The sequence below is a fragment of the Eumetopias jubatus genome, unplaced genomic scaffold (genome assembly GCF_037043125.1).
Source record: "Eumetopias jubatus isolate StellerSeaLion01/CBP00866 unplaced genomic scaffold, mEumJub1_p1.0 scaffold_13, whole genome shotgun sequence".
NCBI classification, from domain to species: Eukaryota; Metazoa; Chordata; class Mammalia; order Carnivora; family Otariidae; genus Eumetopias; species Eumetopias jubatus.
Window position 1 is genome coordinate 107,997,421 of NW_028274819.1, and position 19,551 is coordinate 108,016,971.

A 19,551-nucleotide genomic window follows, 5' to 3' on the forward strand; every position below is an offset into this window, starting at 1 on the left:
CACTCAGCATGGAGCCCAACACAGGGCTTGATCTCACAACCCTGAGATCATGACCTGAGCTGAAATCAAGAGACGCTTAACCAACGGAGCCACCAGGGCACCCCTGAAATAACCATATGGTTTTTATCCTCTCTCTTATGGATGTGATGTGTCACATTGATTTATTTGTGAATGTTGAATCACCTTTGCAACCCAGGAATAAATCTCACTTAATCATTGTGAATCATTTTTTTAATTTATTACTGGATTCAGTTTGCTAATATTTTGTTGAGAATATTTGCATCTGTGTTCATCAGAGATATTAGACTGTAGTTCTCTTTTTCAGCAGTGTCTGTTTGGTTTTGATATCAAGGTATTGCTGGTCTCATAGAATGAATTTGGAAGTTTTCTTTCTCTTCTATCTTTTTGGAATAGTTTAAGAAAAATCGGTATTAACTCTTCTTTAAATATTTGGTAGAATTTGCCTGTTAAGGCATCTGGCCCTGGGACTTTGGTTTTTGGGAGTTTTTTGATTACTGATTCAGTTTCTTTGCTGGTTATCAGTCTTCACATTTTTTGTTTTCATGTTTCAGTTTTGGGAGGATATATGTTTCTAGGAATTTCTCCATTTCTTCTAGGTTGTCCAATTTGTTGGCATATAGTTTTTCATAATATTCTCTTATAATCCTTTGTATTTCTGTGCTGTTGGTTATTTCTCCTCTTTCATTTCTGATTTTGTTTATTTGAGTCTTCTCTCTCTCCCTCTCTTTCTTTCTTTTTTTTTTTTTAAATGAGTCTGGCTAAAGGTTTATCAATTTTGTTGATCTTTTCAAAGAACCAGCTCCTGGTCTCATTTATCTTTTGTACTGGTTTTTTTTTTTTTCTTCAGGTTTCAAAACTTTTTTTGTGTGTATTAAAAAAATTGTGCATTCCAATCATTAAAATCACTTGAACAAAAAAAAATTGGCATTTTACAGCCTGCAGGACACGTTGGACCAGCTTTCACTGTCGTCCTACCCAGATTCTTTGTTCACCAGCATACAAGTTCTTTTCCTTCCCTGCCGGCCAGACAGGCAGATGGGAATGGCAGGTGCTATCTTTGTCGGCAATTCTGTTTTGATATGAGCTGCACCATTTCCATAGACAATTGCAGTCGGGCTTCACGTTGTCATACTGGTGCTGTGGGTTACTTCAGTTTGAATTGATTTGATTTGATGTAAGCATACTGGGGCAGCAGGAGAAGTTTACCAAGAGTTACTAAGGGTTTTTTGGGGCATAGGGTAAAAGGAGAATGTTACCAAATAAATAGTTTTCTGAGATAGAAGAATTGTTTGGAGTCGTCTGACTACTGTGCTAACATGAATAGTAGATTGGGTTTGTAAATCAATGGCATTACTACAGGACCGAGTTTTCTGGAATGATAAGATAATAATTATTTAGTGCTTTCTTGTGCCAGAAGTTGTTTTAAGTGCTTTACAAATATTAACTCATTAATTCCTCACCATAGCTGTATGAGATACCCCTGTCATTCCGGTTGTTTGGATGAGAAACTGAGTGGAGAAGCTAAGCAGCTTGTCCATGGTCACACTAACAGTTCAACCCAGATAATGCTACGCTGTACTCAATGTTCTTAACCAGTAGACTGTTTTGTCTTTTTCCTGGTTTACTCTGGAGTACATAGAAGTGACTCCACCAACATTCTGGGTATTTTATTTATAGTTGCTAATGATGTAGTTCCAAAGTTAAGGGTAAAACTCTGTGAGAATAAAACCAATATTTCCTAGTTTGCCAAAGCAAACCCTGAGTGGATAATATTTCTAAAATCTAGTTTACATACATAAAGTCTGTTTTATGGTTCTTACTCATTTTGCCCTAGTTAGGCACAAAGCTTAAATTAGAGTTAGAAAATCCAGTTTTGACCATAGAATCTTATGTGCTTGAACCTTTAGAATGTCGCTGTATTCCAACACTATAAAAGACTGATTGATATCAGAAGACAAGGGGAGCCACATCAGATAGTGAAATATATTGATCCTAAAGAGGTGAGGATATTATTTATTCATACAGCATCTATTTTTTTCCCTTCAAAATGTGTGACCGCTTTATAAATGTGCTTATATGTGTTTCTTTTAAAAAACTTTATGTTGAAGTGTGACGCACACATAGAAAAGCTCATAAAACATAAATGTGTAGCTCAGTGAATCATCACAAACAATCCCCCGTGTAACCATCACCCGGATCAGAGTCTCATACTTCAGACCCCTGCCTTCCGGTGCTCTGCACGTCTCGGCCAACTCCCTGCTCCCAAGAGGCAACCACTATTTTTAATTGAAGCTTTGTTTTTTGTTGTTTTTTTTTTTTCAGTCTTCTCTATTTTTGAACCATATGTAAATAGAATCCTCTGGTGCGCTTCTGTATCTTATCATTCAACATTGCATTCCTGTGGCTGAATTTTATTCATTTTCTAAAAAATAATGACAGTTATTTCATTTTATGAATATACTGCTGTTTATTCATTCTACAGTTGATTGACATTTGTATTGTTTTTTCCAGTTTGAGTCTGTTACAAAGACTGCTTTTGGGAATATTCTTATTCATCTGTCCTGTGCCCATGTATACAAATTTCTACTCCACCCAGAAATGGAATTTCAAACTCTTTTCCAAAGTTACTGTACAATTTGTATTAACCATCATCAGTCTTTTGGAATTCTTGGTGTTCTGCGTCGTTAGCAGTGCTTAATATTATCAGCTTTTTAGGGACAGTCCTCCCTTTAGGCATACTTAAATTTTTGGTCCCAGTGCCTTCATTCTTAGTTCTCGATCTGAGGCTTTGGGCTGAGGGCTTCAGGCACCTGTGCTGTCCCACTCTGACTAAGTCCTCGCAGACTCTCCTCCCTCAATCTCCTCGCTACCACCTACCCCACACATTCACTCCTCAGAGTTTTGAAAGTCGGGACTCCCTAACAGAGGAACCTGTGTCTGCTCCACTTCACTCTCAAATGCTGCAGCCCTGGTGGGGGGTGGGGGGGGATTATCAGGTGGAATCCTTGCCTCCTCCAGTGTTAGGGGCTCCAACTCTTACTTGGTACCATTACAGTAAGTGATTAAAAGCTTTCTTTCCCTTTCTAGTTGTTTCCTTCACTGGCTCTTCTGACACCCGACAGCTCAATGACCATCCTCCCAGATCAGCTGAGCTCTTGACATTTTTTTTCATGTCTTTTATGTGTATACTGTCTCTTATTTTTCCGGGCTTTAAGCAGTTCTTTATATATTTTTCACACAAGCCCTTTGTCCGTTCTCTGTGCTGCACAAATCATTTTTCATTATATGATTTGACTTGTCACTCTTAAGATGGTCTTCCCACTGTTTTTTTTTACCACGAAAAATGTCAAACATATACGGAAGTAGAAAGAATAAAGGAATAAACCACATGTACCCGTCCCCTAACTTCAACAATTAGCAATTCACAGCCAGTCCTGCTTCATTTACATTTCCACCCTCTTTCCCCAATCCCTAGGTTAATATTTTGAAACAAGACTGTCTTTTGGTGAACAGAGTTCTTAATTTTAATGTAGTTTAAATTGTCAACCCTTTTGTATATGGTTGGTGCTTTTTATAAACTTCACCAACCCTGAAGTCATGAAAGAATTTTCCTATATTATATATAACCTTTATTGATTTGCCTTTCATATTTAGATCTGCAGTACACCTGGGGTTGATATTTTGTGTACGGTGTGAGACAGAAGTCACTTTCATATTCTTCCATTTAGATATCCAAATGATGAAACACTATTTATTAAAAAGGTAGTCCTTTCTCCACGGCTCTCCATGCCACTTTTACTATAAATCAAGTAGCCATTTTTGTATGGGTCTATTTATGCATTTTCTATTCTCTTCCACAGTCTATTTTTCTACCCTTGTCATAATTACTATAGGTTTGTATTATTATAGGTTTATAACAAGTGTATTATATGGTAGAGAAGTACTCCCATTTTGTAATTTTTCAAGAAGACACTTCCAGGCTATTGTTGGATGCTTTGTATTTACATGCAAATCTTAGAATTAAGTTGTCAGTTTACACACATAAAATCCTCCACCATCAGGAACATAGTAGACTAGGGAGCACTAAGAATAACTGTCAGAATCACCTTTATTGGAATTCTGGAATCCAATAAAAGAAACTTAGGGCAACTAGGAGAGTGCTTCATGAAGAAAGAGGCTGCTAAATTTCCACGAGGAAGCATTGTGGTCTTCTTGTTCACCCACCCAACATGCCTCGTTCCTCAGAGTGGTGGTAGCTGTGGAGACAAACATTCACATTCTTGGTATGGCTTTCTAGGGCCAGGGGGTCAAATAGAGACTTTATTCTCAAAAATTGTTGTGTGTACTTTGACCCATCTGTCAGTTGTTTTAGGGACCTGCACAGAGGCTTGTCTTTGTTTCCCCCCCAACTGCTGCCATGCAGTCCCAGGGCTGGACCAGCTCCCTGCCCACAGACACCAGACACAGCGGGTGGCAGACAGGCCAGGAACAGGCAGACCCAGAGCCTGGGAAGGACAAGGCTGAGGATGAACATACAAGGTGTCTGAACACATAGAGAGTATGTTAAAAAAAAAAGAGAGAGAGAGAGAGAGAGATAGCAGATTAGTGATTGTCAGGGGAGAATTTGGAAATGGGGAGTGACTGTTAAATGGGTATGTGGGTATGGGGTTTCCTTTGGAGTAAAAAAAATATTCTGGAAATAGACGGTGGCTATACGATGTTGTAAATGTATCAGATGTCACTAATGGTAAATTTACGTTGTGTATATTTGACACAATTTTTTTTTTTTTTTTTTTTAGAGAGAGAGTGTGTGTCGGGAGGGGCTGAGGGAGAGAGAGAGAATCTTAAGCAGGCTCCACACCCATTGCGGAGCCTGATCTGGGGCTCAATCTCACGACCTTGAGATCATGACCAGAGCCAAAATCAAGAGTCAGACGCCTGGGCGCCTGGGTGGCTCAGTTGGTTAAGCAACTGCCTTCGGCTGAGGTCATGATCCTGGAGTCCCGGGATCGAGTCCCACATCAGACTCCCTGCTAAGCAGGGAGTCTGCTTCTCCCTCTGACCCTCCCCCCTCTCATGTGCTCTCTCTCTCTCTCATTCTCGCTCTCTCAAATAAATAAATAAAATCTTTAAAAAAAAAAAAAAAAGAGTCAGACGCCTAACCAGCTGAGCCACCCAGGTGCCCCTAAAGAAATTTTTAAAAATGTTTAAAAATTATTTGGGGATTTTAATTGGGATTTCATTGAATATTTACATCAGTTTGAGGAAAACTGACATCTCAACTCTATTGAGAGCTCCAATCCATGAACATTTGTAGGAAACATGAGGATGTGCTGCCCAGATTCCTCTTCACTAGAGGAGTTACTACCCAGTCCAGTCACAGGGTCTGTGATCAGCAGATGGCCTCCAACTCTGAGCATCTTGTTTCTTACCTTATCTGGGGAGAACTGCCTTACCGTCAGTCAGCTATTTCCAGGGCAGTTCATATCCAGTAACCAAGCAGTATAGGGGGTGCGAGTGGGGAAGGGGACATAAAGACCAGTCTGCGGTGGTCCAGCTCAGGGCAATTTTCACTCTAGAAGCCCCAGGCTTTGATGGGCCTGCCTGGTAGCACAGATTCTTCCTTCCCCTTCTTTCCTAGGTGTTGATCCCTTATAAACATGTGGCACCCAAACTTCATTTCACTATCTTCTTCCAGAAACCCCAATCCATAACATTATTTAGCTCTTCTATAATTTCTCTCAATAATGCTTTATAGTTTTCTGTATAGAGGATTTGCACATACTTTCTTAGATTTAGACCTTGCTTTTTCAAGCTCTTTTAAATAATAATTCAAAAATTTTTACTAATTTTGGAGCACCTGGGTGGCTCAGTTGCTTGAGCATCCCACTCTTGTTTTCGGCTCAGGTCATGATCTAATGGTTTGTGGGATTGAGCTCCGCATCAGGCTGCTCAGTGGGGAGTCTGCTTGAAGATTCTTTCCCTCTGCCCCTCCCCCCACTAGCAAACATTCTCTCTAAAATAAATAAATCTTGAAAATAATATTTTTTGCTAATTTTTGTTGCAGATATATAGGAAGACAAGTAATTTTTGTTTCTTAGCTTTGTTTCAGCAACTTTGCTCTCATTTATTAATTCTAATAATTTGTACATAGATTCTTTTGGATTTTCTACATGAACAAGCATGCCAAACTCAAATAATGAGTTTACTTTTTTCCTTTCCAAATATACATTTTATTTCTTTTTCTTATACTTCTGCATTAACTAGAGCCTTCAATAAATTGGTGAATAGAAGTGGTGACCACTCTCATTCCTGATTTCAAAGGGAAAGGGCTCAATAATCCATCATTAAGTATGAGGTATGCTATAGATTTTTGTGTAGAAAACTTGTATTAGGAAAGTTCCCTTCTTTTTTTGAGCTAAAACAAGTTTTTCCCCCAATCCAAAAAATGGATGTTAAATTTTATGACATTTTTCTGCTCTTACTGAGATATTATTATTATTTTGAATGTTAGACTACTTAGCATTTCTGGAATATACACATTTTGGTCAAAATGTCTTAATCCTTTTTAAATACCACTGAACTTAGTTTGCTAATACTTTGCTTAAATTTTTGCACCTACATTCAGGCAGACCATGTAATTTGCTTTCTCATATTGTTTCTGTCAGATTTTGGTATCACATTTAGCTGGCATAGTAAGTAGAACAATTTGAGAAATGTTCCTTCTCATGTTGTGTGTTCTTTCTTCCACAAATGGAAGGATTTACCAGTGAAGCCAGAAGTTTACTTGGTGGAAAGATTCTAAATTACAAATTCAGTTTATAGTTATAGATCTATTCCTATCTTATATTTATTTTTGTGCTAGATTAGATAAGTTGTATTTTTCTAGGAAGTTGTCCATTTCACTTAAATTTTCAAGCTTATTTACCAAAATTATTTATAATATTCTCTAATGATCTTTCTAACGTCTTAGAATCTATAATAGTTTCTCCTTATTTTCTGCCTTCTTCTTTTTCTTTCTTCCCTCTTAATTATATTTATTGAAGTATAATTAACATACACTGTTATATTACTTTCAAATGTACAGCATATTGATTTGACAATTCTATATATTACTCAGTGCTCATCAAGATAAAGTATAGTGTAGTCACCATACTATGTCATTACAGTGTTACTATATTCCCTATGCTGTAGTTTTCATCTCTGTGACTTATTTATTTTAGAACTGGAAGTTGTACCTCTTAATCCCCTTCATCTATTTCACCCATCCCCCTCACCCATCTCCCCTCTGGAAACTATCAGTTGGTTCTCTGTATTTAAGAGTCTAATTTTGAGAGAGCAGGAAGATGGCAATGGAGTAGGAGGAGCCTAGGCTTGTCTCATCCTACAAATATAAGTAGATAACTATCAGATCATCCTAAATACCCCAGAAATTGACCTGAAGACCAACATAACAAATTCCACAACTAAAAGAAGAGCAGAAGCCACATCGAAGAAGGTAGGAAGTGCAGAGACATGGTTTAGAGGAGAAATAGATCATGGTTACTATGAAGTGAGCCGTGGTCATGGAGAAGGGCAAGAGACAGGAGCACACAGGGAAACATATAAGGAGAACATTTCCCCAAAGCCATTGGCTTGGAAAATGAGAGGGACTGAATTTTGTGGGTTCTTGTAACCAGCAGGGCTTAATAAAATCTGGAGTTTTAAAGGTCAGCAGGCTTGGCTGGGATAGAGCCTGGAGGGCACTGCCCTACTCCTGGAGAGAAAGCGGGCAAACATCCCAGGAGCAGACAGCTTGGAAACAACAATCTTAAGAACACCTAGGGCACTCGGGGTGATTATTTGCTCTCTCAGAGTGTGTCCCTCAGAGGCAGCATTCACAGACACAACTCTCTGGGAACAGAGGAGCTGGCCAACACCATTTCCCAACCCTGCCCCTCAGCATAAACACAGAGCCACCTGTGGGAAGTAGTGCAGCACTGATGCTGGCTGCCTAACTTTCATGCACCAAGTCCTATGCCACCACCACTCCTGGCCCTGGTGGAACTGCCCTTCTCAGTCACACTTGCCTCAGTCCTAGTGTGGTGGACCTCTCCCCAAGAAGACCAGCACAAACTCCTGCTCATACCACGCCTCTGTACCAGAGAGTTTTGCAGGGCCTCGGTTCTGGTGGAGGTGATAATAGGTCTCATTTCAGAAGCAGACCAGAGCACACCTAGTTAAAACTCGCCACATTCAAGCCAGGGACCAAACACTTCCCACAGCAAGCAAGGAGAGCCTCTGTAGACGACTGGCTTAAAGGATAGAGCAGAGGGGTGCCTGGGTGGCTCAGTCGTTAAGCGTCTGCCTTTGGCTCAGGTCATGATGCCAGGGTCCTGGGATCGAGCCCCACATCGGGCTCCCTGCTCAGCGGGAAGCTTGCTTCTCCCTCTCCCGCTCCCCCTGCTTGTGTCCCCTCTCTCGCTGTGTCTCTCTCTGTCAAATAAATAAAATCTTTAAAAAAAAAAAAAAAGGATAGAGCAGAGAACACAACAGCAGAATGCACACAGCACACAGTGGAGATATTCCCTGAAGTACCAGTCCCTGGACACTATATGACCTCTTCTTCATAAGGCCATTACTTTCAGGAGCAGGAGACATAACCGGCTTTTCTAACACAGAGAAGAAGGCAGAGACTTAGGCAAAATGTGAATACAGAGGAACTTATCCCAAATGAAGGAACAAGATAAGGCCACCACCAGAGATCTAACTGAAACAGATGTAAGTAACATGCTTGATGGAGAATTTTAAAGCAATGATCATAAGGATACTCAAAATAATATAAGACATCAATGAGACCCTTATCACAGACATAAAAGAGTTAAAAAAGAATCGGAGAGAAGAGTGAAACACAGGATTAGAAACACACTTGAGGCAATGAACAGTAAGCTGGAAGAAGCAGAGGAATTAATTAATGACCTAGAAGACAAAGTAATGGAAAGCAATGAAGCTGAACAAAAGAGAGAAAAGACAATTGTGCAACATGAGAATAGACTCAGGAAACTGAATGACTCCAATAAACGTAATAACATTTGTATTATTGGAGTACCAAAGGAAGAAGAGAGAGAAAGGGGGCAGAAAATTTATTTGAAGAAATAATGGCTGAAAACTTCCCTAATATGGAGAAGGAAACAGACATCCAGATACAGGAGGCACAGAGAACTCCCATCAAAATCAACAAAAGCAGGCCAACACCAAGACATATTTAATTTGCAAAAATAGTGACAAGGAGGGGCGTTTGGGTGGCTCAGTCAGTTAAGTGGCTGCCTTCGGCTCAGGTCATGATCCCGGGGTCCTGGAATCAAGCCCCGCATTGGGCTCCCTGCTCAGCAGAGAGCCTGCTTCTCCCTCTCCATCTGCCTGCAGCTCTGCCTACTTGTGCTCTCTCTCTATCTCTCTGTCAAATAAATAAATAAAATCTTTTAAAAAAAAGTGATAAGGAAAAAAAAACTTAAAAAACAGCAAGCCAAAAGAAGTCCTTAACTTCTTTTTTTTATTTTTTTATTGTTATGTTAATCACCATATATTACATCATTAGTTTTTGGTGCAGTGTTCCATGATTCACTGTTTGTTCATAACACCCAGTGCTCCATGCAGAACGTGCCCTCCTCAATACCCATCACCAGGCTAACCCATCCCCCTACCCCCCTCCCCTCTAGAACCCTCAGTTTGTTTTTCAGAGTCCATCATCTCTCATGGTTCGTCTCCCCCTCTGACATACTCCCCTTTTCTTCCTCTCCCGTTATCTTCTTCTTTTTCTTTTTTCTTAAAATATGTTGCGTTATTTGTTTCAGAAGTACAGAACTGTGATTCAACAGTCTTGCACAATTCACAGCGCTCACCGTAGCACATACCCTCCCCAATGTCTATCACCCAGCCACCCCATCCCTCCCACCCCCAACCACTCCAGTATAAAGGAAAACGCATAAGGCTAGCAGGAGGTTTTTCAACAGAAACTTGGCAAGCCCGAAGAGAGTGGCATGATATATTCAAAGTGCTGAATGGGAAAAATCTGCAAGCAAGAATACTCTATGCAGCAAGGCTGTCATTCAGAATAGAAGGAGAGATGAAGAGTTTCTCAGACAAACAAAAACCAGTGGAGCTCATGACCACTAAACCAGCCCTGCAAGAAATATTAAAGTGATTCTTTGGAAAGTGGAGACTAAAAGTGACGGTATAAAGGCAGGAAACACAAAAGCAGTAAAAATGAATATTTCTGTAAAAATCAGTCAAGGAACTCACATAAAAAAATGTAAAATATATTAACATATACCTAAAATATGGGAAGGAGAAGAGAAAAGAAGGGATTCAAATTTGAATGACCACCAATATAATATAGACTGCTATCTGAAGAAGTTATATACAAACCTAATGGTAACCATATATTGAAAACCACTAATAAACATGCAAAGAATATAGAGAAAGAAATCCAAATATATCACCGAAGAAAATCAGCAAAACATGAAAGAGAAAAAGATAAAAAAGGATCAGAGAAAATTTCCAAAAACAACCACAAAACAAGTAATAAAATACCAATATATACATATCTATCAATAACTACTTTGAGTGTAAATGGACTAAATGCTCCAATCAAAAGACATAGGGTGTCAGAATGGATAAAAAAATCAAGATCCATCTATATGCTGTATACAGGAGCCTCCTTTTAAACCCAATGACACCTGCAGATTGAAAGTGAGAGGGTGGAGAAACATCTATTGTGCAAATGAGTGTCAAAGAGGGGGTAGCAGTATTTATATCAGACAAATAGACTTTAAAACAAAGACTGTAACAAGAGGTAAACAAGGGCACTATTTCATAATAAAAGGGATAATCCAACAAGAAGATACAACAATTATAAATATTTATGCACCCAACATGGGAGCACTGATATATGAAACAATAACAAACATAAAGGAACTCATTGATAATATAGTAGAGAACATTAACATTCCATGTACATCAATGGACAAATCATCTAAACAGAAAATAAACAGGGAAGCAGTAGCTTTGAATGACTAACTGGACCAGATTCTTCTCAAGTGCATGTGGAACATTCTCCAGAGTGGAACACATATTAGGTCACAAAATAGGCATCAACAAATACAGAAAGATTGAAGTCATGCCACACACCTTTTCTGATCACAATGCTATGAAACTAGAAGTCAACCACAAGAAAAAAAGTGAAAAGACCACAAATACATGGAATTTAAACAACATGCTACTAAATCACAAATGGGTCAAATGGGAAATCAAAGAAGAAATGTTGAATCACTAAATTCTACAACTGAAGCTAATATTACACTGTATGTTAACTAACTGGAATTGGAATTAAACTTTTGCTTGTGGATGTCCAGTTTTTCCAGCACCATTTGTTTAAGACTATCCTTACTCTATTGAATTGCCTTTGCTCTTTTATCAAAGATAAGTTGACTATATTTACGTGGGGCTATTTCCAGGCTGTCTCTCTGTTCCACTGACCTATCATTGTCTTTCCTTTTGCTAATACCACACTTGATTATTACAGCTTCATAGTAAATCTTAAAGATGGGTCCACCAATTTTGTTATGCGCCTTCAATATTATGCAAATGGCAATATTATGTTGGTTATTCTAGTTCTCTTACATTTTTTATAAAGTTTAGAATCAGTTTGTCCATATCTATAAAATAACTTGGTGGGATTTTGGCTGAGATTGCATTGAATCTATAGATTGAGAAGAGTGGGCACCTGGACGGTATTGAATCATTTTATCCAGGTACATTAAATATCTCTCATTTAGTTCTTCTTTTATGGGGCGCCTGGGTGGCTCAGTTGGTTAAGCATCTGCCTTCTACTCAGGTCATGACCCCAGGGTCCTGGGATGAGCTTCCTGCTCCGCAGGAGTCTGTTTCTCCCTCTGCCCCTCCTCCCACTCATTCTCTTAATCTCTCTCTCAAATAAATAAATAAAATCTTTAAAAAATAGGTCTTCTTTCATTACAGTGTTGTTTCCTTCATATAGATTTTCATAGTTTGTTAGATTTATACCCTACATATTTCACTTTTTTGTTGTTAATATAAGTGGCATTGTGTTTTGAACTTCAAATTCCAGTTGTTTGTTGCTGGTATATAAGAGAGCAATTGACTTATGTATGTTAATGTAGTATCCCCCAACATTATTATAGTTGCTTTCTTGTGCCAGGAATTTCTTCATTGATTCATTGGAATTTTTAGTATAGACAATTATGTTATCTGTGAAAAAAGACAGGTTTTTTTCCATTTCAATTTGTATACCTTTTATTTCTTTTTCTTATTGAAATAGCTATGACTTCCAATATGATGTTGAATAGGAAGGGTGAGGGGACATCTTTGCCTTGTTCCTGATCTTAGCAGGAAAGCATGCAGTTTCTCACCAATAAATATGATAGGTGTGTTTATTGTAGATATCCTTTGTCAAATTGAGGAAGTTTGCCTCTATTCCTAGTTTGTCAGAGTTTTTATCATGAATTGGTATTGAATTTTATCAAATGCTTTTTCTGCATTGTTGATATGATCATATGATTTTTCTTCTTTAGCCTGTTGTAATTTGATAATGGCCTTGCATACCTGGAATGAATCCCACTTGGTCATGGTATATAATTCCTTTTATACATTGTTGAATTTGACTTGCTAATATTTTGTTGAGGATTTTTGCATCTATGTTCATGAGAGATAATCGTCTGTAATTTTCCTTTCTTGTAGTGTCTCTGTCTGGTTTTGGTATTAGGATAACGCTGGACTCAGAATGTGTTAGGAAGTGTTCCCTTTGCTTCTGTTTTCTGGAATAGATTGCAGAGAATGGATACGATTTTTTTCTTAAATGTTTGGTAGTGTTCACCACTGGGCCAATCGAAGCTTGGTGCTTTCTTTTTTGAAAGGTTAAGTATTGATTCCATTTCTTTAATAGGTCTATTCAGATTTTCTATATCTGCTTGTGTGAGTTTTGTCAGGTTGTGTCTTTCGGGCATTTGAACCATTTCATATAGGCTATCATATTTGTAGGCATAGAGTTTTTCTTAATATTTATTAATTATCCTTTTAGTGCCCATGGAATCAGTGGTGATAGCCCCTCTTTTTGGATATTAGTCATTTGTGTCTCCCCTCTCTCTCTTTTTCCTTCTTAGTTTTCCTGGTCAGAAGCTTATTGATTTTATTGATGTTTTCAAAGAACTAGCTTTTAATTTCTTTGATTTTTCTCAATTGATTTCCTGTTTCAATTTCATTGATTTCTGTTTTAATTTTTATCATTTCTTTTCTTCTGCTTGCTTTTTTTTTTAGATTTTATTTATTTATTTGACAGAGAGAGAGAGCACAAGTAGGCAGAGAGGCAGGCAGAGGGAGAGGGAGAAGCAGGCTCTCTACTGAGCAGGGAGCCTGATGCAGGGCTCGATCCCAGGACCCCGGGATCATGACCTTAGCCAAAGGAAGCCGCTTAACCAACTGAGCCACCCAGGCACCCCACTTCTGCTCACTTTTGATTTAATTTATTTTCCTAGTTTCTTAAGATGGAAGTCCAGATTATTGATTTCAGGTCTTGCTTGTTTTCATATATTTATTCAGTGCTATAAGTTTTCCTCTAAGCACTGTTGTCTGTGCATTTCATGAATTTTGATAAGCTGTATTTTCATTTTCCCTTAGGTCAAAGTATTTTTAAATTTTTCTTGAGACTTCTTATTTGATCCATTTGTTACTAAGTGTATTGTTGAATTTCCAAGTTCTGGACTCTTCAGCTATCCTTCTGTTACTGATTTCTAATTTAATTCCATTGGGGTCTGAGAGCATGCTTTGTATGATTTCTATTATTTTACAGTTGTTAAGGTGTGTTTTATGGTCCATAACATGTTCTTTGTTGGTAAATGTTCCATATGAGCTTGAGAAGAGTGTATATTTGCTATTGTTGGATGAAGTGTTCTAGAAATGTCAGGTCCAGGTGATTACAAGTGTTGTTCAGTTTCTTAATGGACTTAATTATTTTTCTGTCTGCTGAATATGTCAGTTACTGATAGAGAGGTGTTCAGTTCTACAACTATAATAGTGGATTTCTTGGTTCTTGTAGTGCTTTCAGGTTTTGCCTTACATATTTTGATACTCTGTTGTTAGGCATATATACTTTAGGGATTGTTATATCTTCATAGAGAATTGACCACTTTATCATCATGTAATCCTCCTCTTTATCCCTGATAATTTTCCTTGCTCTGAATTCAGCTCTTTCTGAAATTAATATACCTGCTCAGTTTTCATATAATTAATGTTAGTTAATATGTTATATCTTTCTCCATTACTTTGCTTTTAACCTATCTGTGTCTTTATATTTAAAATGTTTTTTTATAGACAACATGCAGTTGGATCTTATTTTTTTAATCTATGTTTATAGTCTCTGCCTTTTACCTTGTATATTTAGACCATTGACATTTAATATAGTGATTGATATCTAACATATTTGTTAATGTTTTCTATTTCTTGTCCTTGTTCTTTTTTTTTAATTTTTTTTATTATATTAATCACCATATATTACATAATTTGTTTTGGTGTACTGTTCCATGATTCATTGTTTGTTCATAACACCCAGTGCTCCATGCAGAACGTGCCCTTCTTGTCCTTGTTCTTTCTTTTTTTGTATTACATTCTTTTTCTGCCTTCTCTGGTTTTAATTGAGCATCCTATATGATTGCATTTTCTTTCCTCTCAGCATAACAATTATACCTCTTTTTTACTCTTTTTTTATTTCCCTAGAGTTTGCAGTGAGTATTTACAACTAATCTAAGTCCACTTTAAATAACACTATTCTACTAAATAAAAATTCCCATGAGTTTGGGAGACAAAGACATGCTAAAAGGAAGGGAACTGCCTCAAATACCCAGCCAAACCTCTTCCCCATTTAAGTTTGTAGATGGTAGAAGGATAAAGAAGTAAACTCAAATCTTCCCAAAAGTACACCTGAATTTCCTATAGACTTTCATAGTTGAGGGGATAGAGACTTACCAGGACCACCTCTGAGAAACAGGGATAAACTAGAAGTGGACAAACCAGATATGGATTACTAAAACTGCAATCCAGGTTTGACCCACTTCCAATTTCTGATTGGATTGACTTGATCATCCTCTCACCCTAACTGACTAAAAGAGGAAAGAGAAAAATATCCACAAAGCTGTACCCTTAAGATTTGCCTACTTTAGTGGAAATAAAAGTGTATATGTAATGAATTTTGCTTAAAAATTATATACGGTTGACCCTTGAACAACACTGGGATAGGGGCACTGACACCCACCCCCCCATGCAGTCAAAAATCCACGTGTAACTTGAGACTCTCCAAAAAGTCAACTACAAATAACATACTGTTGACCAGAAGCCTTACTAATAACATAAATTGTCAATTAACACATATTTTATATGTTATATATATTATGTACTGCATTCTTACATTAAAGTAAGCTAAAGTAACATGTTAAGAAAATCATAAGGAGGAGAAATTACTTTTACAGTACTGTACTACAAAAAAATATTAGTTGACCTGCACACTTCAAACTCATGTTGTTCAAGTGTCACCTGTATAAATTTTATGAATTTTATAAATATAAGTTTTAGATCCTGTCATAAAACATATTTTTTCATGTTTGAACTGTGACCCTATATATGTATGCATGTATATATATACTCTTTAGTCAGGAGAAAATTGTGCAAAACTCCATGTGGTCTTTCAGGCTTTACAGACTGAATGACTTAGGATAACATGTATTTTCTCATCTAACTTAATATTATCAGGAGGTAAGATTGAACTGTCTTCTGATTGAGAACCCAAAACTGTTTCCTCTACTTTGAATTTGGTGCATGGCACTAAAATTTAGAAGACCAATTATAGACAATTCTTACAAAATTTAAACATGTATTTTTGACTTAACAAAAGCTAGTTAGGAAAGGTCATCTGGTGTTAAACTCAAATTAGCCAATCATAATTTTTTCTCTGAATTTACCTGTAAAATAATATTCAATAATATTAATTAAATTTATTAAATTTAATAAATTAAATAATATATTTGAGGACTTATGTAAAATTTCTGTTTTGTGAAAAACATCAGTTGGTTTTTATACTTATATGTTGCATAGAATGTAAACATAGTTTAGTATCATTTTTCCAGTTATGAAAACTGTTTTACTTATTGGCTGCCCATAAGAAATTAAATCTTAAAATATTTTTTAATTTAAAAATAATTATTTGAGGTTTATTTATTTGACCTATTTCATAAATAATCAATATTCAGCAACTATTTTAACATGATAGAGTGAGAAGTAGTGAATTGATATCTACAGTGTTGAAGAGTAATACATTTTTTTATAGGCAGAGCTTCTAGATGCTGCTGCTGGCGTTCATGTACGATTCAGATTAGGTGGTGTAAGTATGGATGAATTCTTATTTGGTAGTTTTAAAGCACATTTATGTGAAATTTAAAAGATGTAAATTTTTAAAATGTAAACCTTTTTTTGTAATTAGATTACAATGGTCCTTTGAACTTCTCCATATACAGGTTAAATTTCCACCTGATATATACTATAAAATTTTCACTCATAGACATATTGAAGATCTGTGTGCTAATAGCCCTAGAGATTATACAAAACTTCCAGCAAAATATACATCTCATAGTAAAAGTGATGATCTTCAGGAAGAGGATCATAGTGGCTGGTATCGTCGTGTAGAGAACAATGGCTGGAGGCCTGTCTCTGATACAGTAAGAAAAGAAAAATATTAATAATTTTGAATCTTATATATTTAGAAACTCATTTGTCTTCTTGAAAATTAATTTTAAAATAATAAATCTTGGTGATTTAACTGATAAAAAGTGATGACATTAACTACTCAAGGGTTACTAATAATACTTCAAGATCAGAAATATATCTTTTTTTTTTTCTCTACTTCTACTTTTAGTAATGAGCTTTGATCTGGGTCATCTTTAGATACTGTCTGGTACTCAGGAGTTTTTCATCTTTATAGCGAAGCAAATTTGAAAATGTTGACACTATATTAATTAATCCTTGGACTAGAGGTGGGAATTCTTGAGAAAAATATGACATTTTCTCTTATAGAGCTTGTCACAGCAGAGACTGGTGGGAAATCATTTGGATTGTCATGGTGTTTGGAACTTTAACATGTCTTCATTAATTGAATGGAATTATTTTAAATATACATAGTTCTTAGAACATATATATGATTTAGGGACTTTTCCATAGACAACCATGTTTAATGTCCTTTTTGTGGAGATAATGTCTACCTGAGGATGTTTGTAAGCTTACATTTTATAGGTTAATATAATCAGGTTCTGTATAGCTCTAGATGTCTATTTGGGCTCATGTCTTCATTCGGGTCCTCAATCTCTGGTAGGCAGATTATAGAATTGGTATATTAAGTACACTAAGTATGACAAGTGAAAATAATCAAGGTGTGAATTCATACATTCATTCAACAAATCTTATTGCATACCAACCATATGTCAGGCATTGTAATAAATGCTAGGGATACAATGGTAGATAAAATAGTCCCTCCCCTCAAGTATCTTTCCTTTTAATTTGTGAGAGAGTCAAAAGTAAAAAGAATATTTCAGTATAGTGCAGTAAATAAGTGCTTTAAGAGGGACAAATACGTAGGGTTGCGGGGGATAGCAAACTCTCCTTCTTGTTCTTTAATGTGTATGTATGTGGTGAAGGAGAGGGAATGAATTTGAAGTAGGAAAACAGGCAACCAGTTAGGACAGCATGTCACACAGGGAAACCACAAACTCTTGGGATGTAATGATGAGACTTTGTTCTTGAAGGGTACCTGTACTTCTTGAGATTTAGAGTCTTCAAAAGTCAACAGCACTAAGAGTAGGTAAGGTCTGTTCTTATGAAAAACAAAAACAATACTGGAGTATGTCTATTCATTTATCCATTCAACAAATAGTTCTTAAGTACCTCACTATACTAGTGCTTTGTTAGTCTTTCTGTGACTTGTGCCTCCAAAAGCTCAATGTGCCACTCACCCATGACATAATAAGAAATACCTTAAAAGGGGTTTATTCGCTCCTCTATTTCTACCTTGGCATATTCCCACTGAACTCACAGAAATTCTTTTCTGTAGCCAGATAACCTCACAATCAGTATTTCAACACTTTGTATATTCATTTTTCATTTCTCAATAGTTTTGGGTATCTACTGAAAATGTAGAGGTGGGAGAAGAAAAAGAAATCGAATTCCATTTCTCTAAACTGAAGAGAAGGCAAGATATGGAAAAGAAAAGAAAAATTAGAAAGATAGAATGGATGAGGAAAATGTAAGTTGATGAAATAGTTAGACTTACTAAATATATACTATTTTAAGTTCTTTTTAAAAAATGCTATCACTACTAAAATAACTACATGTTATTTTAAAAAGAAAAATGTAAGATTACAGTTATGTTTTTAAAAATATATAGAAAGCAAACATTTAACAAATGCCTGCTATGTGTGAGATACTATTAATCTCTAGGATATAAATGGGGAAAGACATTTTGTCTTTGACCCCAAAGAAATTACAGTCTATTGGAATATCAGATATAAAAATAAGCATTTACCCTTATATATCAGATAACTTTTATTTGGCCCTCCAGACCCACTCTATACCCTTCTCAACCCTTCTTTCTGCCCTAAGACTCTGACCTGTATGGATTACACTAAAAGTCATTCTGGACCTGTCTAACAAATGTTAAAAGCAAGCCAAAACATCAAATTGTTTACAGGTTTACTTCACTCCATATGCAGAACAAATTCCTCCCAAATATTTAAAGTAATACAAAAAAAAAAAAAAAACAGTACCCAAATTATATAAAATTCACAATGTCTACCGTATAACAATCAATTACCAGGCATGCAAAGAAACAGGAAAATAGATCTCATACGAGAAGAAAAATTAAAAAGTAGCAACAGGCTCACCAAAAATATCTTTTGAAAAGGAAGGCAAAAGAATAACTTTGCAGACAAATAAAAGCTGAGTTCTCTTATCATAGAAGACCAGCACTGCAAGAAATTTTTCTGGCAGAAGAAAAATGCTTCTAGGTAGAAATCTGGATCTATATAAGGAGTGAAGAACTCCAAAAGTGGTAATTATGTAAGTAAATATAAAGGACTTTTATTCTTACTAAATCTCTTTAAAGGGTAGTTAACCAACTGTTGAAATATACACTTAAAAATAGGTAAGATGATAAATTTTAAGTTACATGTTTTTTATTACAATTTTGAAAAGATAGGTATTAAAACTGTAAAGGAATGAGTTGATATTGCCAATCCAGTTCTACCTACATTTTTGATTCCACAATTATATTCCTTTTCTCTTATATTGAAAATCTTCATTTCAAATAAAATATAATTGCTTATTTTTCTGACATTACAAATAAATTGTTCCAAAATAACAAAATAACATCAATACGTATGCAATTACTGAATAAAATTCAAAAAAATTTTTAAGGTAATT

The 19,551-nt window shown here is 36.3% G+C and overlaps 1 protein-coding gene across 1 annotated transcript in view; it reads left to right on the forward strand.

The window, feature by feature from the left end:
• The window catches only part of CUNH11orf65 (chromosome unknown C11orf65 homolog), a 69,752-nt gene that overhangs the window by 26,525 nt on the left and 23,676 nt on the right, over positions 1-19,551 (forward strand). The window contains exons 3-6 of the mRNA XM_028105740.1: positions 1,929-2,021; positions 16,412-16,465; positions 16,599-16,799; positions 18,246-18,376. Of these exons, the coding sequence (XP_027961541.1) occupies positions 1,929-2,021; positions 16,412-16,465; positions 16,599-16,799; positions 18,246-18,376 (479 nt within the window). The remainder of the gene's footprint in view (positions 1-1,928; positions 2,022-16,411; positions 16,466-16,598; positions 16,800-18,245; positions 18,377-19,551) is intronic.